This window comes from Dromaius novaehollandiae, chromosome 9 (assembly GCF_036370855.1).
Source record: "Dromaius novaehollandiae isolate bDroNov1 chromosome 9, bDroNov1.hap1, whole genome shotgun sequence".
NCBI lineage: Eukaryota > Metazoa > Chordata > Aves > Casuariiformes > Dromaiidae > Dromaius > Dromaius novaehollandiae.
In genome coordinates this window covers 21,753,080-21,764,273 of record NC_088106.1, presented here as the reverse complement: position 1 = coordinate 21,764,273, position 11,194 = coordinate 21,753,080, and the positions used below count along the sequence as shown (strand labels likewise).

Genomic DNA, 11,194 nt, shown 5'->3' with positions numbered 1-11,194 from the left:
TGGATATCAAGAAATATTTTATTGTACATGTAATCAAAATTAAAAAAACCAAAACCTCAGACAAGAGGGAGCAAGGGACAGATTTATCTAGCATCTCTTAACTATGCAGGGTACAGAAATACAACTAGTAAGAATTTGCACACATCAGTACCCTTTGCTCCCCTTCCCTGCCCCAATTAAAGAGGTTATACAAGCGAGATTAGTAATGCTTCAAATCAAGCTTCCTCAGTAACTGCACACTTGACCTGACATAGCTGAAGTATGTTCAGTTTCATGACAGTATGCACCTTCAAAACAATTGTTTTAAACAACACAGCATCTCTTTAGTGGTTTGTAAGCATTACTCATTCAACACCAAGAGTATACTTAAGTGACTAATGACTTGGCAGCCATAATTATCTTGTTATATCCAAACCAACACTATCTTTAAGTATATCAATTATAGAAAATAGATTCATTAGGCTTACCAATATGTAGTAGAGAATATATTATCAAGTGGCAAACCTTAATGTAAGATAAGTGGCTGTCAAGAAGCAGAGGAAATATTCACAGGGAAGGGGGCAGGGAGTTACATGCTGAGCAGGGAGCATGTTGACTAGTCAGAACTAAAAAAGCTGAAGTTCAGGACTGTTAGCTGCTAAAGAGTTACACCTCAGTATCATTGGTGTAAGAAGAGTTTCAAATCACCTGGTTTGAAAAATATGCTATTCATTCCACATCTACATCAATCTCCCAGCTTAACACATGACCTTAGCTCCTCACCATAGCACAGTATCTTGAACAGCTCTAGCTACATAACCATGTTCTGCCTCATGTACTGCAAGGAAGAGAAGGCTTCCATTCTCTTCCAAAGCTAGATAGGAAGAGGTTTGAAAGCAAATGTGGAGCATTATCAGCACTTACTTACCCCTTCAAACACCATTTCCTTCCCAATTTACAAGGGTGAAGGCTTTCAGAGCAGTAATCTAACTTTTTTCCAAACACAGGCTGATTTTTCTCTCAATAGCTTAGAAATAAGCCTTCACAAAAAAGCCTAAATTATGCAGCAAGTAGCAAGATGAATCAAATCAGTGTGAAAAGTGCTAAATCCCAAATTGAGGGCAATACAAGTTTTGTTATTCCCACAAAAGAGGGATTTGTTTATTTTTTCCACTGGCCCAACAAACCTAGCAAATTAACAGACTCTTAGCAATACTTCATGAAAAGGCCCACAGTAACGCAGACAAAGCCAGAGCTAAAATAACAGTAACTAATGTATTCTGGATTCTAATGCCCTTGTTGGAGACTATCAGCTTTTTGGCTTAAAATTGAAGTGGATCACGATGTATTAACTATACTGTGATCTTCATATTAGCTACAGCATGGTCCAGAGAATATTATTAATGTCAAGTTACAGAACTAGGACTCGAGTTCACTAACAGTCATAGCACCACTTCATTGCTGCTGTAGTAACAACAGTCTAACCCTTTAGTTCTCTGCCAAAGAGAGCCTGTTACCTTTGACAGTTATGCACCACCACTTACTCTGGGCCAGGTGACCCGCTCAAAGTTTTTCTGTCTTCACAGTAAGCACCTGCTTTCTGAAAAGTCTAGAAAGCTCCCAACTCTCCCAAGTTAAACTCTGTGCCATACTGCCTTGGCTTTCCAAAAGTTTCAAAAGAAGTTCTCCTTACAGTGTTCAAATGTAAGATTCATACAACTGGCAGACCAACTTATTGGCAATACCTCACTAGCTATTCCCTGTAAGTGCCAATTGCGTGGTCATAAAGGCCTCCTAGCTCTTCACCATTCTTCTCAGCTTTGAAATGGGAATGGATCAATGTAGACATCTCAGGATTAACAGACCTAAGTGCAGGGTGGGGTGGGAAGCAGCTTTTCTGTACCTCAGTAATTATTGCTTTAGAAAGCCTTAGTATTTATCAGTTTTAAGCAACACCAAGGCAGTATTTAGAATTATGCTGCACTTAAGCAGAGACAGGTTCCTTACCATTAAAGAATCGTCAGCCTTTCCACAGGAAAAAGTCTCTAAACTTTAGCTGGCCATTTTTTCTTAGCCATTATACTTAACAAGGCAGATTTGCTTAGCTTCCCATTCTAACAGCATTATAGAGCTGTCAAAGCATACGGTTCATACCTATAGCCTGTCTTTAAACTAGAGTAGCTGAGCTGTACATTTTAATAAGACCTACACAAGTTTGCTACCTACACTAAAATTCTACTTAAGAGCTTAGAATCGTCTGAAGATTTGCCAGCTACCTAAACAGAACAGGTGTCCCACAAAAGTGATTTCACTAATAATTGAACTTGAAGACAAACACAAGAAAGCCAATAAAGGAAATCTTGCATGATCAAAGGTTCTCTACCATTTCATCTGAAAGAAGCTACCTGCCACTTAAAGTATTTCCTCCTTCCATAGGAATAACCAATATACCTTTTGGAGACAGTTTAGACAGTGACTGCTCAAAAGTATTTCTACAGAACTGCTTTTTGGAAGAGGGAATAAGTTATTTTACTATTTGCACAAATTGAATTTACTAACTTGTTTTACTCTGATAATGCTTTAGCTACAAGGTATCTATACAAGATGTATCAACAGAGAGAGCACATTGTCAACACTACATGTAAACCAAGTAACAGGTCCTTTCTTCAAGGTGTCATGTTGCAGGTAAGCCATTTTACGTTAGTCCAAGAGGCTGTGAATCTGCATTTCCGCACCAAGGAGATTCCTGGTGAGCCCAACAGAAAAGCTGTCCTCTACAAAGGTGACTGTCCATCCTGGGACAGCAACAGGAGAAGAATCAAGCAACCAGTGTCTGCAGTAGTATTCTTAAGAAGGATTTCTTTTTCATTCATTTGGTGCATATTGCTGTACATAAGGTGCATAAACCTCTCTGGTGGGAGATCAGCGTGAAGAGAAGCCAGTTGCAAGGCTGCAACCAACTACTGGTGTCATGTCCCAAATCTGGAAGAAAATATTGTGGAGAATTATACAGAAATACCACTTAGGTTTCAGAATATTTCTGTAACAGGGATAGAAATAAGCAATGACCTCCCTGGACACAAGCTAACAAATCCTATTTAAATTAGCTTCACAGAAAAAGAGGTAAACAGCTGCATCAGTCTTGCAAACCAACAGCCAAACTTCAGGCTCAAGAGAGTCTTGTAGCAGTGCTCTGCACATCTGTTCAAGAAAAAAAATCATTCCAATTTCCATATTACTGCCCCATAACCAGGACTTTTAGTGGCAATGCTCCAAGAAGCCAGGGAGTTCAGATTAAAAGGAGCCTGCACATATCATCACCTGTGGTTATTTAGATACTGCCACTGCTGATGCCTGCTTCATTTGTCCAAAGGACGCCAAAAATAACCAGCTCTGACAGCTAGACTAAGCCATGTAGTAGAGTTATAGGTCATTTCTGTGGTCAGCTGCAAGAACAGTAGGCAACAAATATGATTCTTTCTGCTCACAACAGTTAGCTTGGTAACTAGAGCTGTCAAAAAGGAAAAAAGCATATACAAACATTACTCTTAGTTTCCTATCAAATATCTCCAATAAACATAGGAAAGCACCTTCACAATCCGGTCGCTCCCACAGGTGACCATTAACCCTCTGGAGATGTCCATGGACATGTGTGAAATGTTGTGTTTTCCTTCATGAAAGGTTGCCAAGGAAGTACGGCTATAAGAAAACAGTTCAAATGGAAGCCAGCTATTAGATGAAGCTGCACGGTATCATTATAACAGTGCAAAATGAACTTAAGCAACTTAATTGTTTTTGTAAGTACTAATAAATCAGTTCCAAGAACAGCACTGCCATGTAAAAGGGGACAGAAATAAGTTAGCAAGTCATGCTAAGTCATCGCTTGTGCAGTTATACAGGTGAGACATTGCCTGGCCTTCCCCAACTTGACAATGAATCTAGAGCAGAAGTGGAACACTGCTTGAGTAAAGAACTGTACTCTTGGTTACAAAGTCAAGCTCAGCTACATTTTTCCTTTTCCAAAAGGGATAAACAAGGGCACAGCACCTCCCTCTCCCTTTGTTTTAAATAAAAAATGGTCATTTGATGACTTCAGTTGGTCTGTGTGAGTACACCTAAAGTAGTTGTCTTCAGTAAGCATACATGAATTAATGCATATATAGCCTGGCAGCTGTGATGCACTGTGAGCCACCCATTTTGCAATTTTAAGTGTGATCAATAGCATGTACAAAAAAAAAAAAAAAAAAAAAATCTTGAGTTGATTTTTTTTCAAACTCTAGATCTGAAGTTATGGGAAAGACAAACTGGATTGGATTAAAAACAGTAACACCACATCTGATCTAAATGGGCTTGCAGAGCCAGTTTAGGGATCTCTGCACCACAGTGTACTGGGCAGCCAGGGCAAGTGTGGCCTGTTTGTACAGAGTCAGCTTGGCATGTTTATGTAGTGTTGTGCACAGATGCAGAGCCAACACAAGTGTTTCTGTACCTCATCAGCATTGTTTTATAAGACTGAGATCCTTCTTAGTACTCACTCTTCATCCTTGATCGACTCAAAGCAGGAATCACAGACACGGACTTGAAACTCAAATCCCATGATAGGGTAGCTCGACCGTTTGGTACTGCACTTGCCACACACTGCTTGCCCACATTTTCTGCAGTGATGCTTCACAGAGAGAGAGAGAGAGAAATCACTACACTGTGCCATTTGTCTTACCGGATGCTCGTTAAACAATAGCAGCCTGTTAAGCAGTATTCTTTCCCTGCCCATCCCCTCCTCCTTGTACTAGTTTCTTTGGGGAGCAGGAGAAAGAATGGTTGGGCAAACAGCTAAGGAAATAAGAGTCCAGAAAAGCCGGAAACAGAGGACGAGCATTTGTGCCTGCCCAGTCCTTCCAAGGAGAAAGACGTTTGGAAAGCTTCCATATTGTAGCACATAAAAGCAGGACCATCACCGCTGCAGTGAACTTCATTTTCTCTACAGCACATTAGTTTGGCAATTTGCTTGTTTAATTATGGGGCATTGTCTTCTACTTTATACAACACAAAAATTAGCTGTCCACAGCTCCAATGCACAGAAATATTCAGAGAAATCTGACAGTGTTCTGAGCACAGCCTGCTTTGCCACATGATAGAATTTTGATGTAACACTTTCCATAGCATTTGGAAGTTTCTTAGCAGTGCCGAGAAGCTGTGACCTCTCAAAAAAGCCTTACTTCAAAACAGCAAAAATATCAATAATTTGAAAGATGAACAGCTTTAGTTGTTTTCTGCTTGCTTTTTGCCTATGTACTGAAGAACAGTTATGCACTCAGACAAACAATCTCACCTGTCTCAAACCTAAAGTCTTTGTGTCCCACATTTGCTTTATATTCCAGAAGAAAGGTTGTTCACACTTCTGACATGAATCACTTTCTAGCCACTGAGGTGCCTAGGAAAGAGCAGCAGATGCAAGTAATCAGAATTATTTTTCCTCATAAGTTAACTAAGGAAGTTTAAGAACCCACAGTGAAGCTTTACCCTGACAGGTGCCCTGCCTAAGCTCTGGAAACTGCAACAATAGTCAGATTGCCCAGTATATAGTACATGGTAAGTTTGGTACAAAGAAATCAAAACGTGAGTGAGGAGGTACATGCCACCTCATAACTATAAGTATTTGTTACTAAGACCTACGCATCTCCTACACTTGTTTTTTTCTAAAGCCCCAGAGCAGTATGTGATGCTACTGCCTTAACAAGAAAACTAATTCAAATGCCAGAGTTATTAAACTTGCCAGACGTGTTTCAAGACTACTGCTCTGATTGCCTAGCTGATTTCTAAGGGCTAGAGTAATCCAAGATAAAGAAGTTATGAGGCAGTCACCCCCTCTAAGCTCTTGTTTTCACCAAGAGATCATTTCCAGAAGTAAATCTCTCTGTTTCCCCAGGACTGCAGATGCAATTTGAAATAAAGAATTCATCTGTATTTTCCATGCAGCCCACATCTTCATTTAGCATCCCCTCTCCCACCTGCTTATTCTTCCTGTTGGTAAATGGAGTATGCTAAATGAAAATAACAGAGATTTCACATATTTCAACATCCTCAGACAATTTAACTGAGCAGCCTTTTAGGAGATAGAACAAGAGGCAAGAAATGTTTAGTACATAGATTTGAGTTAGAATATGTATATTATACACAACTTCAAGCATCTGATGGAGGAGTCTCCCTGAAACTTGACAGGAGGGATGCTAAAACACCAAGAGAAGATTTCCCCCTCAATGCACTTCTATCCATTGTCAATAGCAACAAAACAATGGAATGGTGAATCATATCACCATCTCACCATTAAATTCATTAATAGCCAGATGCCCTGTTTTTACTCTTTGAACCTTGATTGCATCTTCTTCCTTCTCCCATGCGAGTGAAAAATATTGTAATGAGCAGTAACAAGTCCAGTTCAGGGAGTGGGAAGGAAGGAGGAGAGAAGTCGGCTGCCTCTCCAACTGATATTCCATTTCGCCTAGTTACTTAGAATAGCACTTTTCACTTAATAGCATTTTTAAAAAGTCACCAGTTCCACTTTGTGGCTATGCTGACTCCCTCTAATGGAAGACAGAGGGATCTTTTCTTATTCTTTACTTCCCTTTTAATGCCTGAAAATAAGATGAAAAACCTACCACAAGACTACCAACATATGGTTGGAACAGCCCGAGATCAGTACAGCTTTCAGTGGAGTTAACACTTTTTATTCGCATAGGACTAGACGACAGACTTTTTTGAACAAGTGCATGGATACTCCCATAACATGACTCAGTAGCTAAAACTTCAGAGGCAATATGTTCAGCACTCTACAAACACTTAATCGAGCCCAGTCCAAAGGCAAAGAAATTATGTTCTTCCAATAGGTGCTGAGACATCACATTTTAATCCTATTAAAACTGCTTATTATTTTAGGCGATCCCTTAGTTATTGTGTGCAGATCCAAAAGATAAAAATGGCCACATCTGGTTGTCCCAATTGTATTATGAGCCAATCGTTTGCAACAATAAAGATTCACAGGGCCAGGAATATCGTAGAATTTTGAGTTCTTTGCGCTAAAAACCTTGAGCATCACATAACATTCAGTGTATTTGTTGAAGGTGGCAGCTGAATGCAAATCAAAATAGTCCTTAACCATGACAACTGTATTTAAGAAAAAACAAGCAGGTATGGAGGGCTGAGCCATGATACTGCCTTATGGGGCAACTAACACTAATCCCTGTAACTACGGTTTACCCAAGGACAGCGGTAACCCAAAGACTGTGGTACTGTATCTTTTCAGCTCCTATGACGCTTATGAACTGATACAGAGGGAACATGCAAGGTAGGCTCAGTTCAAGTATACCAAAGTCATAAAAACAGCTGCTTGAGAACTAGATCTCTACGTTATGAATTCCACCTCCAAAACAGCATCTCACTTCTTTGTGTGCTTTGACATGAGTCAAGAACTTACTTCAAGACTGCTGAAGCACAGCCAGCTGGTTTCTTTATTGCAAAGGCTTGCTTACTTTACACTGTTCCAGCAGCAAGAGCTGTAGCCATTCCAGACTGAACACATTGTCTCATTGAGCTAAGAAGCTAAGTAGCCCTAAGTCTGTCCCTCATCTGAATGAGACCAGATCTGGAAATCAATCTACTGTAAGGGTTACAACATGCCATGGACAGCCAGTAGAATAGAGCATGTTTTGATAACATCATTCGGCCTTAAACGCTCAGAAAACATGAGGAAGAGAGCCTGCAGAACAGACCAAGCATGACGCAAAGCTATGTCAGCTTCCAAAGAGGGAAAAAAACCTTTGGCCTAAGACATGATCTTACCTCTTCTCGGCTGATATCCATGTTCCAAACAGCAATTCCCCCATCAGCTGAACAAGATACCAGCTGCCGTGTCAGCTGGATATAACAGATAGCCTGCACCTTGTCACTGCAAACAGAGCAGACACTCTTTACCCTTAGGCATTTAAACAAAATTTAGGTTCCCAATAAACTCTGTTGTATCCTTGTAAAGCTACCTGGGAAGCCAAAGCTGACTCCCAAATAGCTCAGCTACCAAATGTTACCACATCTACCAAGTAGAGCAATGAAGATCAGTGAGCAGATGCTGGCATTACTCTAGCACCAGGATGTTGACTAGAGCAGTATTCTTACAGGCTTGACCAGAATACCAGAGATACAGCTTCATGTTAACATTTGCTGGCAGTAAACAATTGACAGTGATTTGAGCATCAACTGACTCGGAGCGTGACTGCAAATATGTGTGTTAACAAGAAGAATCAGTTACCAAAACAAAGACAATTGGACGTTTAAGAATTCAGCTAGGAAGCAGATGGAGCTTCCACTTTTGCCAACAAATCACAATAACCAAGTCTGTTGCTGACAAGCAAAGCGGGTATTCACCAATAAGAAAGAGACAGTTTACTAAAGAGCCATGGCAAACAAAGTCTATCCTAAGAAACTAAACAAAAGATCTCCACACTATTAAACTGCTTTGCAACCTCCAAGTTCAATTAAAAGAGCCATTCCGCTTCTGAGATCAACTTACTTTCCCATTCAGCATGAAGTTTGAGGCTAAGCGTGATGTTTGAAGAGAAACTAACAGTGTTAAGTCTTCACCGGGACACATGATGCAGCAGTAACAGCAGAATAAAGTCCTCCAGTCACTGACTTCAGTTACTTTATTGTAATCAATACTAATATTAGTTCTTTAGCCATAAAACTAAATTCTCAAGCTTTAACAAGAGTTCTAGCGCTAAGGTTATCAGTCTTGATCAAAAGTGGATGGAGGCATCTAGGAAATTAGACAAGAGGAGAATGCACTATACAAATACATCTTTAAATACATAAGATCTGTACTAACACTGCATTTCCAGGTAGATTATAGTTTCAGTTGTGAACTACTTGTCAGATTGAATTAAGGCCCTAGATTTAAAGATGACAACTAGGTAGTGCTGTGTGTCTGTAAAAATAAAGTGTTGACTAAATGCAGACAGCTAGCTACACAGCAATCTACAGAACAGTGGAGATGTGACATGCTTTTCTGAAGTCTAGAGACCAGTCCCTGTAATTTAGCCAATTAGTTTATCATCTCACAGATAGAAGGACACAGAAGACAGGAACATATTGAAGCTTATGCTACATATGTACACAAATGTGCTTATACATTAAGTTTCTAGCTCCACCCTCACAAGTGTCAGTGAAGGATTTACAGTCTAAAAGCACTCAACTTCTACATAACAAAGTCCTAGCAGGATGATTCAGGATTTTTACCCACCTTTTTCTGAACGCTATTTTTATCTTACGGTCTCGCTAGCCACGTTTTAGAAGTACCCAGCATGACTAAAAAGTCTTATCAGCAAGGCTTTTCTAATATTGATTATCTCTCTCCCCCTACAAAAGGGGGAGTCTTCAGAGCTCTGCAAGAAGTACTATTCATTTAATTATTCAAAGATTCAAATATCTTGTCATGCTATTTAGTCTTCCTGGGACTCCATGTGTTCATTAGAAAACACATAGGAAAAATAAGACACTATACATACTGATGGCCCTGGAGCAGCAGCGTTCGCCCCTTCCTTCCACCAATATCCCACATGATAATGCTGTGATCAGAGGCACCCGAGAAGAGCAGTCGTTGAACAGGATCCCACCACAGGGAAGTAATACTTCCTAGGAAAGAACATTCTGCAGTTAGATCTAAGAGAGTCACTCTAACGCAATCATGCCCTTCAGAGACATTAAAGTGAAAACTGAGGTACTTACTCACTACAGTACCAGATATTGAAAGCCTTAAGGCAATGGACTGCAGGGAACAAGATGTCCTGCTAGAGAGGTGAAGAGTACGACAACAGAACAAAACATCACTAAGAAGAAAGTTAAAAGCAAGGCACAATCCAGAAACTTAGTCCGAGTTACCCATTTTCTCTCCATTGTATTTGTACAGTTGGTAGGCTGTTACGAGATCTTGGGAAGGTGAAATGTTATGAAATTACTGAATAGAGACTAGTATCTACAACACAATAAGGCTCTTGGCTAGTAGCTGTAGGAAAATATGAAGTATTTGCAGGTAAATGAGTCCCTTACACGACTACTTAGAAACTTAAAATATTTGGAATAAGTAACTTCAGTCTGTGACAGCTTCACCACTGTGGAAGTCTTCCAGCAAATCTGGCCAGTACATACTAACTTATAAAGCTACAGAATTCAGAAGGCCCAGCCTGGCGATGGACACCTCATCATTCAGACGTAGAAAGAATCTAGTCATCTGACACGGTGGCAGCCTAATGCTAAACCCCAAGATGCATAGTAATGCAAGTCAGGAGACTGAAGAATCAATTTAGTCACTCAGGTAGCCTTTACTTTTGAAGTTACAGGAACATTTATTCACTTCCAGACTACGTTGCGTTTTAAAGCATCCTTCTACTGTTCAGTTGTCCAGTGCCTTGTTAATCTGAAAGCAAGATAAACGGTAATTACAGCCCAAATCAGTCCTTTCCAGGTCCTTGGAGCAAGAGATTTTGTCTTGCCTCCTTTAGGGCTGTTTTCAGACAGACACATTTGGGAACAGGTGTTTCACTGACAGAGAACAATGACCCCTCCAGGCTATAAGAGGCAACATGAATATTATCTCATAATGTTATACAGAGTAGACTGTTAAACACTGAGAATGCTGGAAGCCACCTCTTGAAGGACAAGCTCTGAAGTTATCTAAACTATAAAGCAAATACTGATTGCTTGTGAAGTCACAGTGAAGCAAGAGCCAGAGTGGAAATAAGATAGTCAGACATTTCAAGTCTGGAATACAGCCACGCTTGAAGAACAAGCTGCCATTTAAATTTAACATTATTAGGCCTTGAGGATATTATGCAAGTACTGTGGAGGGGAAAAAAAAGGATCTGTTTTTCTTTAAAAACAATGATAGAGCTACTATTACGCCAACTGAAGAAAAGCTTGGTTCTGCCTCCCTACTTTAACCAGCTGTTATACTAGATCAGTCCTGGTTTTGAAGATCACGATCCCCTTCAGGAACAAGAAGCCAAAGTTGTCCGCTATACAAATAGCACTGTTGAAGCCAGTGCTTGGAAGCCCACCTCAATTCAATAAATAGAATACATATGAGGCAGTGCCACATCCAGACACACTAACTTCAGACTAATAGTGGTATCTATCAAGGAATTGCATTTGAATACAGACTGCCGTGAAA

At 40.1% G+C, this 11,194-nt stretch overlaps 1 protein-coding gene across 1 annotated transcript in view; it reads right to left on the bottom strand.

Moving 5' to 3' along the window:
• The window catches only part of WDFY1 (WD repeat and FYVE domain containing 1), a 28,190-nt gene continuing 16,996 nt past the window's right edge, over window positions 1–11,194 (bottom strand). The window contains exons 7-12 of the mRNA XM_026109590.2: window positions 9,534–9,660; window positions 7,816–7,921; window positions 5,309–5,410; window positions 4,515–4,645; window positions 3,570–3,678; window positions 1–2,961 (exon numbers count right to left, since the gene is read on the bottom strand). Of these exons, the coding sequence (XP_025965375.1) occupies window positions 2,902–2,961; window positions 3,570–3,678; window positions 4,515–4,645; window positions 5,309–5,410; window positions 7,816–7,921; window positions 9,534–9,660 (635 nt within the window). The 3' untranslated portion in view covers window positions 1–2,901. The remainder of the gene's footprint in view (window positions 2,962–3,569; window positions 3,679–4,514; window positions 4,646–5,308; window positions 5,411–7,815; window positions 7,922–9,533; window positions 9,661–11,194) is intronic.